Raw genomic sequence first — 22,102 nt, 5'->3', positions numbered from 1 at the left:
AAGACCCCAGCGCTGTATTCAGTACAGTTTGTAGTCCTATGAGTCTAGATGGGTGGGACAGAAATCCAATAAATAAATAAATGGTGGAAATGGAGTATCTTGAGCTGCAGTCCAGCAACAGCTGGAGGCCTTAGTCGTGGCTCTCCTTCCACCCATCCCTGCTCTAAACCGCTTCTAGGAGTCAGAGGAAATTTGAAAAGTAGCTCACAAGAATGGTTGGAAGAATGTTATAATGAGATGTGGAATCTAGCTATTAATGATAAATTAACTTGTGAACTTAAAGTTAGAAAAGGATTATTGAAAGAAAATAGTTCTAATGAGATCTAGAACCCAGCTATAGAACATGTATTTACAAAACATAAGCCTTGGTTGGGTCTATCGTGCTGCCTTCTGGGTCAGTGCAATGTCTGTTTCAGAGCAGCTTTCTTTCTACTCAACAGTGTGTGGAAGGGCCATTTCTCTCCGTAACCCTCTTGCTGTACCCAAGACATGGTCTTCAGCTACTGAACAGTAATGGTGCTGAGTTGGAAGCCCTCCTTCTTCTGTATGACCCCTGGTTGACCCTGCAGACCAGAGAGAGGGCAAGGGGCTCTAACTACACAAGACAATGCAGGGTGTTTCAAAGGGATGCTCAGTCGATGGGAAGTCTGACTTAGCTGCTTAATGTGAATCATTATGTCTGTCGTGCTGAGGCAGTGTGAGTCTTCTTCATATATTGAGTTGACCACAGTATCCATTTCCGGGTTGTTCGGTAATGAAGTTACAAGGACATTCATCCTCCAGTCCTTCCTGTCATCTCTGTCTAGTCCTCAAATAGTATTTTTATTTTTACCCCAATGTTCACAGAGTGACTGTTTCCAACTTTAGTCTGAGTCATCAGCGACCAAATCATCTAACTTGGAGGTGGTACAGCATATTCCACAACTATTACACAATCAGAACAGTTACTACAGTATTGAACTCTTTGCATGTACCGGTGAGAGTGCTGGAGAGGCAGAGTCACCAGATATAAGGGTCTCTGCAGGAGATTGGGAGTTTGAAGTAGAGAGAGAGGGTGGTGGTTGAGGGTGGATGAAGTGGGATGTTTGGTTAAGAGTTAAAGACATTGATTGTACCTTCATCACCTATATTAATAAACAACTTCTATTTGGTTCTCTTTAAAATGACACATGGTCTGGACCTCTATTATTAATAATACCTAATGTTGATGTAATCAACTGGTGGCAGCTGAAAGACACATAGCTTGTGCCCTGTGTTTGGTGAAACAATCAAGGGGCAGGCGGGAATGTGACAGGGTCGCTATAAGTCACTTTTGGCTTGACGGCACAGAACAGAGGAACAAGTTTTAAAACGTACACAGACCTCGATTTCTGAAAATATTTTATTGCAAAATGTTCCATGCTTTAAGGCTGCTACAAAAGCAGGAACACCCACATTTTTAGATGAACAAATCTGAGAGAATGAAATGCTTTAAATATGGTACAGGGTTAATGTGGAATTTCATCCTTGATCAATATCCATCAATGATAAAGGAGGCTTAGTTGTAGGATAAAAACTATGATCATTTTCTTGTAAACTATAATGAAGAAACCGCACCTCTGAAGTAATGCCAGTTAAATAATGTGGCTTGATTTAGATACAAGACACACACAATGCCCCAAGAGAGAAGCAAGTATGACAAAATATTTAGAAGTATGGAATTAGCTGCTCTCAGCTTGTACCCATGACTGGAAGAAAGAAAAGAGATGCTATAAAAAAGATAACAAGGCATAGGTGGGAGAAAGACGGTGCAGTAAGCTGCCACTTTTCAAGATCCCTCAGAAAACAATCTTAAAACAGGCCATAATAATACTTTGATTATCTGAACAGAACAGAAAAAAGGCATGACAAGATACTTCAAACTGAACTAACCAGTTGATCAGCAGCCGATGGTGGTTGTAGATGGAAACCTCTCAATCGGTATTGGAGGAAATAATGTTTCAGCAGATTTCCTCCTTATATGAATTAAATTCAATTTTAAATGGATACTTTACGGCAATCTGTCTCAACTCTTTCAAAATATTAAATGAAAAGTCATCTGGGTTGTTTTTTTTTAAAACTGCAATACTGAGGGCATACTGGATACTGATGAGTGACGAGAGAAAATCGAGTCACTATACTGTACTTTATCTTATTAGGGCATTGGTTTTAATGAGGAGAGATTTCATTGACAATGGACTTCAGGAAGCCTAGATGTGTGCCATCAGCAGAGATGACCAAAACTGGCTCTCACCACCTTTAAAATATTAATACATCTCAAATCAAAACAATTTTCAAGTAGATTCATTTCACCAGGATGCAACCCAAATGCATCCAGAAAGCAGTAGCAGCTGGTGCCAGGAAGAAAACGGAGTATTCTCTCAACTCGAAGAGGAGTTTGGTGGTTACCAGCCCCGCCTCCTCTAGTGGGCGTCCACCCTGGCTTCCCTGCTCCGCCTCCTCCGGGCGCTGCTTCTGAGTGGCCACCCTCCAGAGAAGGTGGGGCTTTTAAGTGCCGAATATCTGTTCGGCCAATAAACGAACTGGCACGAATCAGTGGTTCATGCCCATCTCTAATTTATACTAGTTCATGACAATGCAGTGTCTCCAGAATTGTCAAGAACAGCCTCTGTGGTGTTCATATCGTCAGCCTGCGCAGCTATAAACTCCGGTTTTATTGTCAGTGGTTTACAGGAGGATAAAGTGGAGGGATGGATACGGTGCAAAAGTTTCAGCAAGTCTGGGAAGAAATGCAATCTGGTTGCTGTACCTCATCATTCAGTTTTCCCCTCCCACCCCTTCTTTCCCCAAGAGGGGCAGAAAGGAAGATATATCACATTCATGTTGGCATTACAGATATTATTGATCATTTTCTTTAAAATATTACAAAATTGTGCTTTCTAATTTATGGCCCCATTTTCCAGAGCAGCATTCCATAGATTCTGGGCAAATGAAACCTTTGTCATGGCAGGATGCTTGCTGAATCTTACAGGACTCAGGCACAGGATGAGAAGATAATCAATCTACTCTGTTTCTCCCAACATTATTGTTCCTTGCTCTATAGTTATCTAACATCTAATTTACAAAAATTAAGCGGCGTGATGTAACAACGTTAGCAAAAGACCATATTTCTCTAGCAGTAATTTACTGCTCAACTTATCATGGACATAATCTTTCATAGTCATCAACATGATGACTTTTAAGCTGCTAGCCAGAGAGAGTACCTGGTATGTTGTGTGCATGTGTAATGTACGCCCCGGGCGGTATTCTGTACCACTTTTGGGAAGACTAACACTCCCATTGACACCGTCTCTCATCATAGTTGTGAAGTCCGACAGGACAGCATCCGCGTCTTCAGCATAATCTTTTTCTCCTCAAGTAGGTCAACAGCCCTACAGAAAGTTCTTAAACAGGCGCACCAGGGCATCAGCCAATGCCAGGGAATGCACATTGCTCTTAATTCCAAAGCTAGTATAAGACTTGAGGCTATGCGCAGGCCACGCCTGCCAATCTGCCTTTGCACATTTTCTCCCCTCGTTTGTAGCACAGGATGGCCACAGTGCTACAAAAGATTTGACAAACAGAATGAAAGGAGCTGTGTCTCATGCAGTGTAGAAGCCTTCTGCTCTGATCCGTTAAAGGGCCTCCCATGCTTTCCACTTCCAAGCAAATATCCAGTATTTAAGAAGTATCTTTCAACTGGATGCTCTTGAGACGCTGGCTGTTCTAGCCCAGCTTGGCTTCAGTTACAAAGCGACTCAAGAACCGCTGATGTGACGGAACTCCAGAGGCAATTATTACAAGCACGGGCTCTGGTTTTCAGCGAGGTTGGATACTGTCAAGACTGTTTGAGCAGCTACAGGTATGCTTGCTGTTTGTACCTGAAATGCATCAAATATCTAAAATAAAGAGAGTCTGGATGCATCTCTCCTGCCTCTTCTTGGAAGACAGGCAGACCATCAGTACAGCTGATCGCATGCCCAATAAAGAGGAATGTGTGTGGGAGGCTCGGTCTGGCCTACAATGTTGGCAGAATTCAAGGAGCAATAACTGGCATGGTTTTCCTCCCCCTGCCCTTTCCAGTTTAGCACAAAGGCACTGGAACAAAACTGAGGTGGAAGGATGGTCCCCTCTTCATGCCATGTGCTTAGACCTTTTTTTTTTTTTTTTTTTTGGCTGATGAAAATGCCCCTGTGTGCTTTTGACGATGGAAACAGGAAAAATCTGAATGCAACTCAAGAAACTGATAAGTGCTGGCAGTGACTCTCTCCATCAAGATGCAAAATATTCCATGTGGTGCTTTCACTCAGATATACTGGAAAGCTTTATTTTTATGGCAGCATACATACAGCTTGTTGCCCACGCAGTTGCAGAACTTTCGGCAGCAAAAGCATGTGGAAACGTCCAGCTATTGCTGACCACAGTGAGGAATCTAGAGGAACACCGAACCTTGAGGGGGACGAGAAGAGCTTAAAGCTGCATTGGCAGTTTTCTGTGCTTCGATGTTGGAGATCCTATGGACTGTAGGATCCTACAGCCATCTTTGGCGGATTGCCCGGCTGCGGCCCTACCTTGACATGGGGGCGCTCACTACCTTGGTCCACGCACTCGTAATCTCAAGACTAGACCACTGCAACGCGCTCTACGTGGGGCTGCCTTTGAGGTTGATGCAGAAACTTCAGATGGTGCAGAATGCAGCGGCCAAGCTCCTTACTGGAGTGAGAAAATACCACCACATTTCTCCTACCCTAGCCAGACTGCATTGGCTGCCCATTCATTTCCGCATCGATTTCAAAGTTTTAATGCTAACTTATAAGGCCCTAAACGGTTTGGGACCTCGATACTTGGTGGAACGCCTGCTCCCACCAAGATCTACCCGGACCACCCGCGCGAGCCAGGAGGTGAGGCTGAGGAGCCTGACGCCAAGGGAGGCCCAGAGGAAAAAGACTCAAAACCGGGCCTTCTCGGTGGTGGCTCCTCGCCTTTGGAACAATCTCCCTCCTGAGATTCGCACGGCCCCTATGCTGGGTACATTTAAAACCCAACTAAAAACATGGCTTTACATCCAGGCCTTCCCTCCTGCCAGCATTTAACTTCCTTTCGCTTGGCTATCTATCATTTATCATCTTTTGGAATGTTTTGTTACTAATGATATCAATGATTTATATTATTTTAATTGTATATATGTTTGTTGTTAGCTGCCCAGAGTGGTAGACTATGCTAGATGGGCGGGATATAAATCAAATAAATAAAAAATAAATAATAACATGGCCCTGTTAGGAAGGCTGGCTTGTGAACCTCCTCATTCGTGAAGGCACAGAGTTGGCCTCTACTGGCTTGTTGGGTTCCATGTTGGCTGAGGGCTGGCACGATTGCGCAGGAGCAAGTATTTTTGAGTTTGAAAAATTCCCCAGCCCAGATGAATCTTGACAGGGGAAGTCTCTTTGCGATATGGTGGCTGCTCAGGCGTTTCCAAAAATAAACTCCGTTATTTTGGTTACCTGAGAATGAGGGGAGTTTATTGAGGCAGGCTATGGAATTAAAACACGTTGCTCCCCAAAGGTGCTCAGGGAAATAATTTGCATGTATTCTATTTGTGCCGTTACAAGCTGAACAGCTGCACTACCCTTCAGGGGTCTGGCACGGGAGCAGAAATAACAATTGGAAGCGCCGTTTGATCGAGGCTGCCAAGAAAGGAGGGCAAGAGCAGCTGCCGCCTCTTGCGGCGTCTGGTTTTACACCGCAGGGGTGGCCAGAATGTAGGCTGGGGGCGTTTTAGCTGATGGCAAGGTGATCTGCATTAGGTAGATTGGTCACGGTTTCTGACTCCCCGTTATTTAATAATGGCCACGACAGATTGCCTTTCACTCCTAAATTAGACTGCTAAAATCAATAACGCTTAGGAATCGGCAGGCACACATTTTTCTGCAGAAAGGCTGTGGCTTGTGTTCTGGCCCTGGAAACGGAGTTTGGGGGCTGTTCTCTGAGTCCCTCTGGCTTGGCATTCTTAGTGCTCCCTCTTTTGCCCTGGGCTCTGGGTCTTGGTTTTCGTAAAAAGGAACCAAATCAAGAGGATAAACTGGGTGCCTGCTCATGTCTGCTCCACAGCTATGGCTGAAGTGGAGACCAAGAAGTGCCGATGAACACAAAAGGGGAAACAGAAGCTGCTTGCCTGGGCAGAGAAGTTGTGCACGGCTCTTTGCTGGCCATTTTAGTCCTTCCTTTGAACGGGCCCAACCAGGGTTAAGAGGAGGAGGCACCTGCCTGGTTCAGAAGGCTTAAAAGCCAGGAGGTGGGAAGGAATAAAAGGCATCCTAACCACAACTAGCTTGGTGGCCTTAGGCTGGGCATCATCCTTTCAGTAGTTGTGGTGGTGGTGGGAGAGATACAAAGCCAGCCAAGCGCTTGAGTTCCTGTTCAACTGGGATGTGCAGTGATGGCCCCACCAAAGGAAGGTGCTGCGGAGTTACAGGGATTTTGCAATTTTAAGTTCTTTGCATGTGGGCCTGCATTTTCTTTTTTAATATCAAAGACTGGTCTAATACAGTACTTATTTTTTGGGGATTCACATTGATTTCAGTGCCTTTGTAATGTCTGATCAGCTTGGAAATCACTGGACAATGTGGGTTTTGCTGCTACGTACGTTACATTCAAATTGAAGTGAATTTCGTTTCAAGGAGAGTTTACACTGCTTTTACACATTACAGTTGCAATGTCTGTTTTCCATCGTGTATGCATCAGAGAGATGATACACAAGCAGCATCAATCAACACACTGCATATAATCCAGAAGAAATGGAGCCTAAAAGTATCCCCATTGAAATCACAAAAGCTTTATGTCGTTAAATGCTTTACATGGGGTCTAGTGAGACTTCGTTCTCTCTGGCTTCTCCCCACTGCAGCATCCAAGGAGCGTATTGAGCGTCTCCGGTAGAGCTTAAACCAAACGCCTTACACAGAACCAGTGAGAGTGTCCTATTTCCATAGCAGACATGGGTAGAACTTTGGTTCTGCTGTTGGCATACCATTTTTGCTTTTTAAAATAAAGTTGTTTCCTCCTCTCCTGCTTCTGCAAGAATGCAAACTGAAGCAACCAAGAAATCTCTCGAGAAAAAGATCGTACTTGGCCGGACCTTGAGGTCAAAACAGATACCGTACGCTGCCAGTACTTGAGAAAGAGAGAGTTTATAAAAGAAGAAAATCTAGCCCATTCCAGTTTGCTTACTGCCAGGGTTGTTTAATGTGTAAAAGGGGGGGGGGAGCTTGATTTTGTTTTTAAGGAAGCAGCCTACAAATTCTCAGTACCATTGCTCATTTTAAGACAACCACATTCTCTGCCTTTACAGAATCCAGTTGGTGTTCACGGTTGTGTAAACCGCCGTGACTAATTGTGGGTAACTGATGGGGCACATGCTGTTCATACTTCTTAGCTGTGCAATCAAGATGCACCCTGACACTTCATCAATTAACTGCAATCGGTGGTGATAAGTTACGCACATTTTATGGCAACACCAACAGGATTCTGGCAGTGATTTAGAAATCTGTGGAACAGGACTGCATTCCAGCTGTTTCAGTCCAACCAGCGGTAGGCTCACATGATTGAACGTCTAACTGTACAGAATAGTTCCTTCTACACAGAGGGAAGTAACATGGCAGGAAAGTGGCAAGGCTGAGACCTTTCTTCCTGGTATGCTACTTTTCGATGTGCAGGGAAAATGCAGAGATGGGGAACATTCCTTTTGGATGATGAGTTCCAGAATCCTATGGCTCGCGTGGCCACGATGGCTATGGGCTTCTGGGAACCGTAATGCAAAACAAGGGGAAATGTTTCCCGTCCCTGGGGAAACATTCATCAAGAGATGCACACCGTTGTACGAGTTCTTGGTGCAGCTACAGCCTGATCACCGCGGCAAGTCCTGGGCACGCAGTAGCGGAGGTCAAAGGCCAGTGGGCTGTGTCGGAAATGTGCCTAGTCTTTCAAGTTGTGCTTGTCGGTTTCGTTCTCGGCCAGCTTTGTAGAACTGTAGGCACCTGCCACAAAGATTGTGCTTTAAGGCTCATCACATCTTTACACCACGCCAAGAAGGATACCTTTTTAGACCCCAAAATGGCAAGAGTTCTTAGCAGAATCAAAGGTAGTGATGAAGAAAATGGCAGGGAGAGATTCAGCTCACGGGAGGGAGAGGTGAGTACTCACCCAGGTTTTCGAACAAGGTCTGATATGGCAAACCATGATTTCTGCCCATATGCATGCCATCAGGTTGTCCGGATGCCCCTCCTCCTCCATTCCTCGGTTGCAGAACTGTTCTTGTTAGTGGTAAGACGGGACACGAAGGGACATCCACGGTGTCAGCTAACTGCCATTAAGGCATTTGGAAATGCAAACATGTTTTGTTCCTTCCAGGTAAGACGTTTAAAAGGAAAAAGTCAAAGATGTCCTTAAAAATTCCAGAGCTGTGCTACTACGAATCAGTAGTATGATCATGAGAAGCATCCTGGTGCAGGCATCCTGAAGAACCATCTCAGACAGCCAGGATTCGCATCAGGGCCCCAAGGCCGCTTGTCCTGAAAGAACCACATGCTTCCGCCACTTGGAGGAAGCTGATGAGGGAAGGAAGCTGAAATCCAAGAAGGGATGGGAAAAGATGAAGCCATCCTCAGAACAGATCTGATTGAGAGTACATTCTGTTTCTTTGCCTTGGGGAAAAAAACAGACATGATGTGATGCCACTTTGCATTTAACAGGCACATGTAAAAACAACAATAACAGCAACAACAACACACACAATACAAATAGAAGCTGCTAATGTGTATGCTCAATGGCAGTTATAAGGAGTGAAACAGGCTGGAAGCATGGAGAGGTGATGAGGGAGATGCAAGAGATAATCTGAATTGGTGCTGGAAGATGAGACTCCTAGGTAGCAAAGTAGGCTGACTTTGGCATATTGCCCCGTCTTGGTCTTTCCTAAATAACCAGCTATGTTTTTTGCAAGTTCCTGTGCTCAAGCTTTCCTTTCTCCTTTTTGAAATGAAATATAGTTCTCTTTTCTTAGAAGAGAGAAAGACAGTCTATTTCCTCCAAGTCACAGCACCCCCATCAGCAAAACTCATCTATAAAAGCCAACGTTATCAGCTTTTCCAAATCCTTCCATTGAAGGAGCACAGACCCTCTCTCGTTTACCTGAAACAATACATCCTTGTTTTCTACTTTTACCCAGTTCTGATTTTCCGGAGTACTTGCCCTGGTTAGACATCTATAAACTAGCTTGCTATGCTGCTGGGACAAAGGTCAAATATTTCTTTAAAAATAGATGTGTTCATCATTAAAGTGACAAGAGTTTGGGAGTTCAATTCCCCACTGGGCCTCCTTGTTGAGGGCTATGCTTCATGATCTACAAGATTCCTTCAAGCTCTGCAGTTCTAAGATTATTATATTATTAAACACAGTTGCCTTTCTGAACCCTGCTAAGCCAGGTTTCCACGCTTAGGAAATACATGCCAATTCAAGGATCCACTCTCCATGCTTACCAGAAAGAGTGGATTCTGTCCTGCCAGCCGTTCAAGGAATGCTACGTCTCCATTTCCATGGAAAGGGTGGAACTTTCGGGGCAATCTAGATCATCAAGGAAAAGAAACAAGACAAGTCAGATGCTCAAAGACATCATCAGAAAGCCGGGTGATAGAAAATGCTATTTAGAGGTAAAAAGCCACTGCTGTTACTTTTTGGTCAAGGTTTTGCCTTCCCGCTTCCTAATTGAAGAATTAAGTTATTTACGGGCATTACTGCATTCAGGCATGAATTTTCATGGCTGCTACAAGGATGAAGGGTATTCCGCTTAGAACAGATGGAAATCAAGAAGTCTGCGCTGACTCGTATTTGGGTGTTTTGCTCTTAACACCTGGACCGTCACAGATTTTACAAACCATTCTTCTAACACATATTTCCCAAAAAGAAGTAAATGCTTGGTTTATGTAATTCAGCACTGTTCTGGTTGTTCTCTGGCCCAACATCCTCTTGCTAGTCTTAAAAGAGAGTCGACTCATTGAATCAACTGCTGAATCGTATTTCCCACTGGGCCCATGGGTCTCGTCTCGTCAGGGCTAGCCTTAGGAGAGACCGGCTAATGTAGCGCCAAGCTTACAAAGACATGTTGAGCCGCGGGGGGTTTGTTTAGACCCAGCAGGTGCTGTGGTCTGTTTCAAGCTGACACAATTAGCTGTGTTTGTGCACAAAAAACACAAAGGGTTGCTTTCTTGTAGTTGAACGGGGGGGGGGGGAATATTAGCCAGGGAGACTGGGCGATGTGTCTCCTTAATTGCTGAAGGCTGCGAATCTCCTTTTGAGCCGGTCCCTGAAGAGCAAAACCCTGATCAGGAGGAGCACTTCTTCTGCCACTTGAGCAAGGCGGGCGGTGGAGTGCTTGCAAGTGGCTCTCAGGGGACGAAGGGAAATGACTTGCCCATCAAGTTATAGTGCTCAGCTATGGCCATCATTTCCCCTCAGGCTACAGGGCCCTCCTGTTGGCTTTCTTTCCCCTTTCTCACAACTCACTCTGTTCCCATCACAGCTGCACATAGATAGATAGATAGATAGATAGATAGATAGATAGATAGATAGATAGATAGATAGATAGATAGATAGATAGATAGATAGATAGATAGATAGATAGATAGATAGATAGATAGATAATTAGATAGATATAGATAGATAGATATAGATATTGCATGGGTGGCAACAGCAGCTGGGCTAAATGTCAAATAGCCACGAGCAGAAGAAGGCAGCGAGATGATTCTGAGTACAGTCATGGTTAGGCTGCTGGACTCAATAGACCTAGATTCATAGCCTCGCTTGGCCAGGGGGTGTTTTGGGCCCCATTATTCTCTGCCGTCTTAGCCGACGTACTTGGCTGAATCTCAAGAAAAACTTTGCAACTGTTCGAGCAGTACAACAAGGGAACCCATGACCTCGAGAGGGGGTGAGCAGTGCTCCAACACTGGAGGCCTTCAAGAGAAAACAGGACAACCCCCCCGGTAGGTCTGCTTTGATTTGGGTCCCTGCACTGAGCAGGGGGGTTGGACTCGATGGCCTTAAGAGGCCCCCTTCCCACTCCACGATTCTTGGATTTTATGACACCTCACAAGGTTGTTTTGAAAGTAAATTGGGAAGCAGAAAGATCATGCCTTCTCTGTTGGGTTCATGGAGGTGGAGGAAGATGGGATCTAAACCACTAAAATAAATATTTTTAGGGGAAGTGAAAGGAGCCCAGGAAGAGATGAACAGTGAGCCCACGAAGGGGAAGGGGAGCCGCCCTTCCGGACAATGAATGTCAGCTACTGGTGACTTCTGCTGAGCCCTCTGGGATATAAAAATCTACAATAACCATCAGGCAAGTGAGTCTGTTTTCTGCCCCTTTGTGACAGTCAGAATCTCTTGTCTGAAATGCTTGGCCGACTCTGCCTAAGGGCAAGGTCTGCCACAGTATTTTTGCAAGGTTTTTCGTAGAGAAACTTCTTAATTCTAACGAAACACACACATGCGCGCGCACACAAAGTACAGGGTGGAGGAGGTTCCGTGTTCCACAATCAAAGTTGCCGAGTGTGAGGGGAGAAGCTGCTCCGATGCAGGTGCCTTGATGAAAGGCCCTCAGAATCCCTCTTCGGAGCCCGTGCGGAAGCGAACTACTTCAGCTGGACTCACGAGACCCAGGAAACGGTACTTATTCCAGCCGTGCCAGCTTCTGAAGTGAGCGCCTTGGGTGAGACGGCTTATTAAATGTTGCCATGAAGCATCCTTCAGCATCTTCAGGAGCGCTGAACAAGGTCAGTGCGAAAGCTACCCAGCGCCAAGCAGGAAGCATCGCATTGCAGGAAAGACGCATATTTCCCAGCAGGGCGTTTCAAGGGCTGGGAGTGCATCTGGGTTTCTCAAGGCGACCTGGCCTGTTTTGCAGCGCCTTGGTGAGCTTTGTTGGGTTCGCAGAGAGGGTCAGGAGGGGCCAATGTCTGAACGCTGATGGTTTTAGGCTCCTCACGTCACGACACTCGCTTCCCCCCTCCACCAGACCTACCTAGTCTCTCCACTCCCACTGAAACACTATCTGGATAGATCATGGCTCAGCAACCAAAATCGGATGCCACCATCGGCTACACGTTCAGGGTGATTCGATCTCTTTCGCCATGGCCTTCCTGTGGCTCTATGAACGAATGGGCCCCCACCCACCCCTGGAACCGATCTGTGCGCAGGCAGCCCCCTTACCGTGGGTGTCGTCCTCCGAGCCGTCTTCCTCCCACTGCTCCTCGTTTGCCAGCAGCGGATTACGCGCTTCACTCAAAGTGCGGGTTGGGAAAAAGTGCCCATCACCCTGGCTGGAGAGACAGAGGTAGCCCATGAGAGCAGGGAACCGTTTTGAGTGTGGGATACAAAATCCAGGCATCTCTCTCTCTCTCTCTGGTGTGTGTGTGTGAGAAAGAGAGACTCTTATGCTGACCTCCAAACTTTTCACCCTGGCTTTTCTCACCCAGACTCCCCCCCCCCGACAGCGGCTCCTCGCCTGCTCGTGCAGTTCTCATCCCTGCAGGACGGACTCTGCTCGCCTTTATCCGAGCCTCACCTCTGCTCTACGGCTCCTGGGTGAGTTGCCGCCCACATACCTGGATGCAACAGGTAGCAGCCAGAGTTTCTTTTTCTCTCCAAACACCTGTTGGAGGTTTTTCACAAAGCCGAGGTTGAATCCATTTTTATCCGGGCCGTTTGGAAACACCGGGGCAGAGAAAGCCTCTACAGGGAAACACAAGTGGTGAAGAATGATGTCTCTTTCTCGTGGGCTGAACCTGACAGCCGAGAACTTTTCAGGTCAAACACATGTTTCCTGCCTTTAGAAAGTTTTCCCTCCAGATACATAATTCCTTCAAAGCCCCTTGCCTGAGCAATCAGACTTACAAATGAACCCCGTGTTTGCCTCCCACTGATGAATCACACAACAAAAGCTAATTTTCAATATGCAGCGTGAGGCAAACTGTTTTATCAAGTCAGGGGGACCAGATTCTAATGACAAAAGGCTTGGTACGCCCAGCTCTTCCTCCAACTGACATCCCCCAAAAGTGGCAGAGAGTGAGCCAGGCATGTTCCTTGAGGCAACAGATACCCATGTCCAGATGCCACTGGGCAGAAAGATCCCTTCCCGGGTACCAACTAAACACATAAAGCATTGGTAGGGACCCACATTTCAGCCTGTGGCTGTGGGGCAGTTCCCATTCTGAGGGCTTTGAATGTACACCTGCCCCAACATTGGGCTGCCCAGGTGTTCTTGAACTATAACTCCCAGAAGCCTTCACCACAAATTGTGCTGGCTGGTGTTTCTGGGAGTTGCAGTTCAAGGACAGCCGAGCGACCCAAGGTGGGGAGCTACGGCTCTCGAAGCATCACGTGATCTGCTCCTTGCATGTCAGGAGAGAACACTGGATCTTTGTGGCGATCCATCAGTCCCATTGTGAGCCCCCCGACTGCCTGCCTTAACCGAATCCTGTTGCATATCTTACCCAATGTAGACCTGTTCTGACTGACGAGCCAGCAGTGGTAGCCAAAGAGGAACAGGAGGCTAACGAAAAACATGATTGCCACAAAAAGGAGGAAAAGGATGTGGAACTTGGAACGTCCGTTGGTCAGTTCTCCCTGTCAAGGAAAGCCGAAAGAGGATGAGGAGAAAAATGACAGGATTTTTTAAAAAAAATTCACGATTGTTTACTGAAGGTATTGCAGTGAAAGCGCCAGAAGCCTCAGATGCCTATGGCTGTTCTGAGCCAACCACAGCAAGAAGGAGGCACCCGTTACCCGACGTAGGCTGTTTTGCTCGGGCAACAACTCCTGTGCTGCAGAGCTCTGCTGGTCTATCTGTGGCCCCAACCCCTTGTGGAGCTTTGTGGCGCAGTGATTAAAGTGCAGCCCTGCAGCCAAAACTCTGCTCACGACCCGGGGGTTCAATCCCAGGTAGCCATCTCAAGGTTCACTCAGCCTTCCATCCTTCTGTGGTCGGTAAATGAGTCCCCAGCAGGCCTGAAGGGGGCGCAATGTGTACCCTGCATAATTAATTCATAAACCGCCCAGAGAGTGCCCTTAAGTGCTATGGGGCAGAATTGATAGGCATTGATCCATCTTGGTTTTATTTTTGAAAACCACTTGCAATAACAGGATTTAAAAAAGCAGCACTCATACTAAAACTGCTGCTGTGGTTCCACAGATGGAACCACATGTTTTACCCTACACAGCGAGAACCCCTTACTTTTGTTTTAAAAACCAGACTGTTCGAAACCCCAATGACAGTAAGTGAGAAACAAAAACTATAAAATGACCCACCACATTAAAAAAAGCTAGGTTTCCAAACTTACCGTCCAATACTTGATGAAATACTTGAACACGGTTGCAGAAATATACACGCAGTACAAGAGGGAGTAGGCTAAAAACAGCAGGAAGAATTTGTAGTTCGAAAATCCAATGCAGTTGTTTACCCTAGAAAGCCAAGGATTTAAATCAAATTTTAAGAAATTAGTGTAAGGATACCGAGGGCAAAGTGTTGGAGCAAGCCTCCAGCGAGGCCCGGGCATAACTGGGGGAAGGTTAAACTCAGGGGAAAAGAAAGAAAAAAGGCAAGTACAGTATTGGGAGTTATGGTGGACGTGTATAAAATTATACCTAGTGTGGACACAGTGACAACAGAAAAGACTTTCTCTCTCTCTCTCTATCTTTTAATGCTACAGTTGAACAGGGTCACCCACAGAAGTGGAGGATCCAAGACAAATAAAATGAAGCATTTCTTCATGCAGTGCAAAGCTAAACTGTGGAACTCACTGCCACAAGATGATGTTGGCCATGGTGGGAACCAAATAGATAAGACTCTGGTGCCATCCAACATGGCTTTTCTCGTGTTCTCAAAGTTACAGTTGAAGCACAATTTCTTACGTTGCCAATCAGCGTGCGCACACACACACACCCTAAAAGAGAATAATCCCCAAAAGTAACTTGTTACTGCTAGTGTTAAAAACCTTCCCTTTCTAGAAAATGAAGTGCCTTGTTATGATAGTCCTTGCGTCACCGTGAAGGTAGAGCGCACATTCCTGCTAAAGCATAGCTGTTTCAATTTCCTGCTTGCAGGAATGTATGTTTGTTTTGTTTGATTGCCCTTGAGATCCAGAAACGCATCGATCCGGACCCGGACAAGAACTGAGCCGACTGCCTCCCAAAGATTGCAGGACAGACCAGGAACCCATCTGTGGGCCTTCCGGTTTGGACGGGGACTGGATAAGGCAGCCAGCAGACATCCTAGCTTCCGCTGAGAAAGCCAGGGGGTTGTGTTCCTGACTGTCTCACAACGACATCCGCTCACCAACACCGGGCATCCCAAGGCTATATTCGAGCCACTCCAAAGGTCAGCATGCCCAGGAGGTGAACGTGGACAAAAGCACCCGGCTTCTCTGATCCCGAATCCTAAACGCTGGTCGAACAGAAAGGAGTCACCCAGCCTTGTGCCTCTTTGGCACCCTCAAAACGCTTTGGGGAATCGGCCCCCTTGGGAGAAGGAAACATGGTGTTCGCCGGGATGGGTGGAAGCGGCCACCCACAGCAGTGTTTCTAGAGCGACTCACTCACCAAGGGCAGTGATGGTCCATTTTTAAGACGCACCTGCAAAGAGAGGGGGGGGGAAGGATCAGGCTACCAGGAAGGGATGCGTCAACGGCCCGGGAGGACCAAACCCCTTGGGGTTGGACCCAGAAACCCTGTGAGCCATCTTAAAACGCCGTGTGGTTTCTAAGTCAGTTCAAGTCTTACCATTGCCCTCCCCCCAAGAACTATCTCCACTTCATGCTGAGGATCCCCACGGATACCCCAAGCACAGCAGGAAGGTACACTGAAGAGGGACGGCCCACAGCATCCCCCCCCCAGCACCCCCCCCCCAAGTGCAACCTCTCCAGCTCTCTCAGAACCGGATGTCGGAGGAAACTTACATGGCACAGATGGAGCAATGGTGGCAGCGGTCCGGCTTGATGAGTTGGCATCTATCACAGAATCGGATGGCTGGGAAAGAGCGGACACAAAAACATCGTTAGGAACCGAATCCGGAACGATCATGCCGCCCGGCCGGCCTGGTACCTATAAGCGAGCCAGCCCCTGGTTTCTGAGCTTTGCCAGAGCAGAAACACAAATACAAAATAGCTGGACTGTGAGGCCTCTCAGGCAGGGCTGGGGAGAGGATCACAGAGAGGAGGCTTTGAAACATAATCATTACAGTAACAATAAGAAGAATAAGCCAAGAGAGCTGCCGGTTTCAATGAGGACAGAAGCAATGGCCCAAATCCTCTTGCATAAGTTATGCCACGTAGGAGGAACCATGTCGAACTCCATGGAAGACGGCCACTGATGAAAAACATCCCCTTTTGATTCTGGGTTGCAAGCAATGAGACGAAGAGGAAGCAACGAGGAATCAAAGCGGGGACTTGTTGGCGTGGAGCAGTCTGTCCCTGGCAGGGGTTTGGGTGTTACGTTAGGCAAGAGGATTTGAGCTCCAGGGACTTATGAGTGAAAACACTGCCCCATTCCCAGTCATTCCCTGGATCTGCTCCAGTTCGGCCCTCCCTTGAAACCCAATTGGGTTTCCCAAGGGACACAACAGGCAGGAACTAAGCCTGACTACGGTTAGAGATCGTGTCCGTCACTTTCCTTACAAATCGAGAACATCTTTATGGGATTTCCTCCTTCGCCGGACAGCTGGGGGAGGAAGTTAGAAAAGAAATCCTGTTAAACTAATCTGATTCTCTCTGCCTTAAGGGCCTTAAGATCAAAGGTTGGCGGTGGAAGGGATAACTGGGCTTTCCGGCGTCGGCTGCTCTGATCAACTTGACGAGACCATCGTCCTCCAAAGCTGCCGGCCCCACTCACCGCCGTTCCTGGTTCTGGTGTACACAGGCAGCTTCTGGGCCATTTCGGCCAGGATCTGCCTCTGGCCCTCCAGCCTCTCTTCATTCTCGTAGCGCTCTTTGTCCGTGTAAGACATGTGGAACTGGAGGCAGAAGAGAACGAGTTAGGTTGGCCAGGTCGGAAAGGAGGCTTATTGATCGGTCTGCTCTCCAATTAGAAGGGGAGCAGAGGACACGGCCGGGTGGGCCTCGTGTGCTTGGAGGCTTGAGACACAGATTCTCATCTTGGCTGGAACCACACTGCCCAGTAGTAGTTCCAATACCCGAAACCCTGGTGGTTGCTGGACTACGACACCCACAATCCCTCACCCTTGGCCACGCTGGCTAGGATGTACGGAATGCACGTCCAGCTGCCACCTTTGGGGAAGAGCCAGGTTTGGAAACCACCGATCTCGTGGGTCTCTGAGTTTTACCTTTTTGTCCGGTTGCTGGGGAGGAGTGAATATAGTCTTCCAGTATGTCCATACGAAGAAGACAAAAATCACATGGAATATGACGAGGTAGGCCACTAAAGGAGAGGGAGGGGGGGAAAATAATCATTCTGAATTAGAGAAATACCACCTCCTCCGTCGCTAGGCAGCAAAACAGGCCAGCTCGACCGTGGTCTGCTTTCCGGTTCTCTTCTTTAAAAGGTGGTTTCAAAGCACCTTTCCTTTTTTTTAAGTGGACCAGCAATATTTTGAAAAAAGAAAAAAAAACCTAATGTAATGGGATAAATATCCACGTACCTTTTTCTATTTCATTGGTCACAGTCACTGGAAGAGAAAAGAAGACAAGTTTAAATAACACACAAAAATTCTTATGGTGGCCTGTATTAAATCTCCCTCTCCCTCTCTCTCTCCCTCTCTCTCTCTATCTATCTATATCTATATCTACTGTATATCTATATCCCGGAGTTAAGTTTCCCTGAAGATTATACCTGACTTGGCAACTAGTGGATGAGTATAGGTTTTTAATCAGGAAGAGCAGTCTGGGATCTATATTCAACCTGGCCAACTTGGCCCACAGCAACTCTCTCGGGACTGAGTCAAATGCCGCCTTAAGGTCCAAAAAGGCACCAAAGAGTTTATTCCGATATTTCCCACTGTATTTGGAAACTAAGTGTGACAATACTGCACAATGGTCAAGGGTAGACTTGCCATGACGAAACCCTATTTGTTCTGGGCCTAGTATGTTACACGTTGTGGGAGGGAGTTCCACAGTCTGGGAGCCGCCACATAGGAAGCCCTTTCCTGTGTTCCCACCAAATGCACCTGTGAAGGTGGTGGGAGGGAGAAAAAGCCCCCCCCCCGATGTTTAATGGGAGGAGACAGTCCCTCAAGACTGAGAGCTTCCCGGCCACGTTGATTCCAGGCCCTCGTCTTCTCTGAGGGAGCAAAAGGCAAAGGGTGCAAGTCTAAGCAGATGTCACGCTAAGAGCTGGAATTTCCCCGGAGTGGGAAGTCCCCACCAGTGTAGTCACTGGTGTTGTTGGCTTATGAGTCAATTTCTGCGAAGGACACCCACCCGCCTTCCGGTTGCATAACAGCACCGTTGCACAACTGGCTCAATCCTGCCCTACAAATCTGTGGGAACTTCCCTTTCAGCAGGAGCTCAATAAGGATACAGCTGTCTGAATCAAGAGCTTGTCACTTAGCATCCACAACCCTGCCCTATCTGGGTTGGGCATCCATTGGTCAACTTGCACCCACTCCAAGCTTTTAAGGAAACTGCCTTCAAGCTGATAAAGAGACAAGTGACCATGATCTGCACTGTGATCACACCAAATCCAGACCCTCATCAGCCTCTTCCACCTGTAGATCACAACCGTACCACACAAAGATAATTTTCCTGCAGGTAGAACATAGTGTCCAATGCCCAGGTATTTGACACAGAATGAGTGGATGCTAGACATATCTGCAGGCCTGTGTTTTCATGGAAAGGATGCAGTGTTAAGACCTCCACTCTTTAATTTTTTTAAAAAAATTTTTTGCTGTCACCCTGGATATAGACGCACAATAACGCAGGGAAGAAATGTTGAAAGTTCTCCAGTCCACTGCTCCCACGAATGGAGATAACCCAACATTCGTTCCACAGACTGTATGCTGCATTTCATAAACACAGGTTTGAATCACGAGGGCATGCCGACTGCAGACCGATAAAAAGCAAAACCACTTCCACTCCCAAGCCAACTACACCAGAGCACAGAGTGCTGTCCTCTGAAGATACCGGCCCCAGAGACTGGCGAAACGTTAGGAAGAATAACCTTCAGAACAAAGAGCCAAAGAGCCCGAAAAACCCACAACAACCAAAAGGCAAAAACATTGGGTTATGCCAGGAAGTGAGGTCAGCGTTCTGGGTTCCACCAAATTCCCACCACATCACAGAGAAAAAAAAACTCTCTCTGGAACACAGAAGGCAATCCCGTGTCCAGAACGGCCAGCATTTTTTGGGCTGTTCACTTTATCCAGAGGAATTTCACAAAGGAGTCCACCTCCTTTCTTGGGGAAAAAAAAAACACACCAGAGACCCGAGAAGCGACTTAATTTCTGGCATACTGCACAAGAAACAAAACGGAACAAAAAATAAATCAGCAAAAGACAAAAAGATTGTGGCATCTTAAAAACGAGCTGCTCTATTTTAATGCGACCTTTTATGGATCAAGCCCATTTCCTCAGACATAAGAAGGCGACTATATATAATTTGTTCTTCCCATAATTTGTGGTGTGACCTATCGTGGGACACGGCTGACCTCATCAAATGGAAAAGGGCTGTAGGCACATATGAAAGTCTCAGGTTCAATATTTCTAAAAAATCGAATGAATGAATGAATGAATGAATGAATGAATGAATAAATAAATAAATAAATAAATAAATAAATAAATAAATAAATAAATAAAAAGAATACCATGGAAAACTTGCTTGAGAGCTAGTCAAACATCTGGTATCAACAAGACTGCATCAGATGCATAAACAGAACGTGGCTTTGTATGTTCTTAAATGCACTCATAGACAATGGGTACACAAGCACACAACTACACGGAAGAGACGGGAAAGGGACAGAAAGATTATTTTTCCAAGACAAGAGGGAAAGGTCAACAATTTGAAAGCAGAAGCAGCACTAAGCAGCTGAAAATAAACTCTTGAAAACTGGGAATAAGTGAGATTCAGTCAATAAAGGTCAACCAGCAAATCAATGTCGGAGCGTGCAGGACGCCAGCTTGCATCAACGCCACAAAGGGGAGACGACAAGTCGCGTGTGGCGGGTGTAGGCATGAGAGAAGCGTCCGCCTGCTGCCAAAAGGGGCTCTTCCATCACCCTCCCCTCCTCTCCCAGGTAACCGCCAACTGTGAACAGCTAAGGAAGTGAAGTGAGACGGTGGAAACTCAAAGAGTCTGAGGGGTCTTTGGGCCTGAAGATGCCACCTGACCTTGGCCACGTGCAGATAGCCTGGTGGGACAAGATGGGTCACATTCCTGGATCTGTTCCTTCAGGGTTTACCAGTAAACCCTGACCCCATACCTTTTCCTACTGGTTGGTTGGGGAGGGAATGGGCATTGTTATATCATCATCATCATCAACAACAACAACAACAATGTTCCATCAAGTCAGTTCTAACCTATGGCAACTCTTTCCAGGGTTTTCTAGGTAGAGAGTATTTGGAAATGGTTTACCCTTCCTTTCTTCTTGGGACGGTGCAGCTGGCCCAAGGCCACCCAGGCTGGTTCTACTCATAGGAGGCACACTGGGGGGGGGAATCGAACCCCCTAACCTCTACCTAACTCAATGGAGGCTCCCTTATCATCATCCAGGCTCCCTTATCACCACCACCACCATCATCATAACTGCACGCTGTTAAGTCCATCCTGACTTTATGGCGACCCTTCCCAGGGTTTTCTGGGCAAAAGGGACTCAGACCTTTTGTGGGTGTCTTCTGGGGGCTCCCTGGGAAGGAGGAGATGGCCTGAGGCTACCCAGGCTGGCTTCCCCCCCCCCGGGAGGAATCAAAACACACACACCCTTCCCCCCCCCCAATTCAGCCGGCCTTGCCCTGCACAGGGTCCTGCTGCCTTGCAACACATTTGACCGAGAGAAGCCAAACCCTCTTGATTGCCCCCCTCGGGGCTTCCTCCCTGGTAAAGACTGGGAGTCAGGGGTTGAACCCTTTCTCCCTCCCTCCCTCTCTCTGATGCCCACATATCATCTGGACTGCAACACCCCCCAAAAAAGAATCCCCGAGCCTGAGGTGTAGCCCAGAGGTGCTGGACTACAAAGCCCATGGCCTCCCAGGGGCTGGGTCAGTCGGGGCACTGTAGTCCAAAAGAGAGGGGGTGGGGTGGGGGTGGGGGGGTCCTAAAAGCTCCGGCGTGTCCTCAGGAGGAGCGACGCGCCCTCTCCCCGCGGGGGACTACATCTCCCATCGCTCGCACGCACGCCCCTGGGGGGGCGCGGCGCATGGACTTTGTAGTCCATGGCCTCCCAAGGAGCCCCGGCCTGTGTTTGTGTGTGTGTCTTGTGTTGTGTTGTATTGTAGGGCTTGACACCCAGGTAAATCCGGGTGGAGGAGACCCCTCCCCCTCCCCCCCTCCTCTCACCCAGGCAGAGCTCGAAGACGTAGGCGTAGTAGGACCAGAGGGCGACCAGGGCGATGAGGAGGACGGGCACCCAGCCGAAGACCCGCTGGCAGCACCGCAGCCCCCTGGACAGCGCCATCTTCCCGGCGCCCGGCCGAGGGGAGGCGACGACGCCCTCGGCCCTCCACTGGCCGCGCCTGGCGACGGAGGGAGGGGGAGGCCGGGAAACACGCTCGGGCGCTCGGCGCTCCGCTCGCAGGCCTGCCTGCCTGCCTGGCCAAAGAGGCGGCCGCCGCTCACACCCCCGGGGCGCCACACTTCGGGTCCCTCTTCGACACGCCCTGAGCCGCCTCCACCGCTTCGAATGGGGGGGGGAGGGAGCGGTCGATCCCGGTGGTTCATTGGGGGGGAGAGGGGAAAGACCGGCGGCCGGTGGAGGAGGCCTGTCTGTGTGTGTTTGCGTACGTCGGGCGGGGAGGAAATGTCGGGGATGGGGGGGTCCTTTGGGGACCCCAGGAGGGGCCGGATCCGGAGCAGCATCAAAGCCAAGCGGGGGGGGGAGA

The 22,102-nt window shown here is 47.9% G+C and overlaps 1 protein-coding gene across 1 annotated transcript; it reads right to left on the bottom strand.

The window, feature by feature from the left end:
• Window positions 1-5,407: 5,407 nt before the first annotated feature.
• On the bottom strand, window positions 5,408-21,746 carry ZDHHC15 (zDHHC palmitoyltransferase 15). The gene is made up of 12 exons (XM_020784405.3): window positions 21,561-21,746; window positions 17,714-17,740; window positions 17,399-17,493; window positions 16,948-17,068; window positions 16,017-16,086; window positions 15,661-15,693; window positions 14,403-14,523; window positions 13,557-13,689; window positions 12,669-12,795; window positions 12,274-12,383; window positions 9,546-9,630; window positions 5,408-8,714 (listed from the first exon to the last, which is right to left on the bottom strand). The coding sequence occupies exons 1-11, from the start codon at window positions 21,676-21,678 to the stop codon at window positions 9,587-9,589; spliced, it is 999 nt and encodes a 332-aa protein (XP_020640064.3). The 5' UTR covers window positions 21,679-21,746; the 3' UTR covers window positions 5,408-8,714; window positions 9,546-9,586.
• Window positions 21,747-22,102: the final 356 nt, after the last annotated feature.

This window comes from Pogona vitticeps, chromosome 11 (assembly GCF_051106095.1).
Source record: "Pogona vitticeps strain Pit_001003342236 chromosome 11, PviZW2.1, whole genome shotgun sequence".
Lineage (NCBI taxonomy): Eukaryota > Metazoa > Chordata > Lepidosauria > Squamata > Agamidae > Pogona > Pogona vitticeps.
The sequence above is the reverse complement of the archived record's forward strand: the minus strand, read 5'-3'. Positions and strand labels throughout refer to the sequence as shown.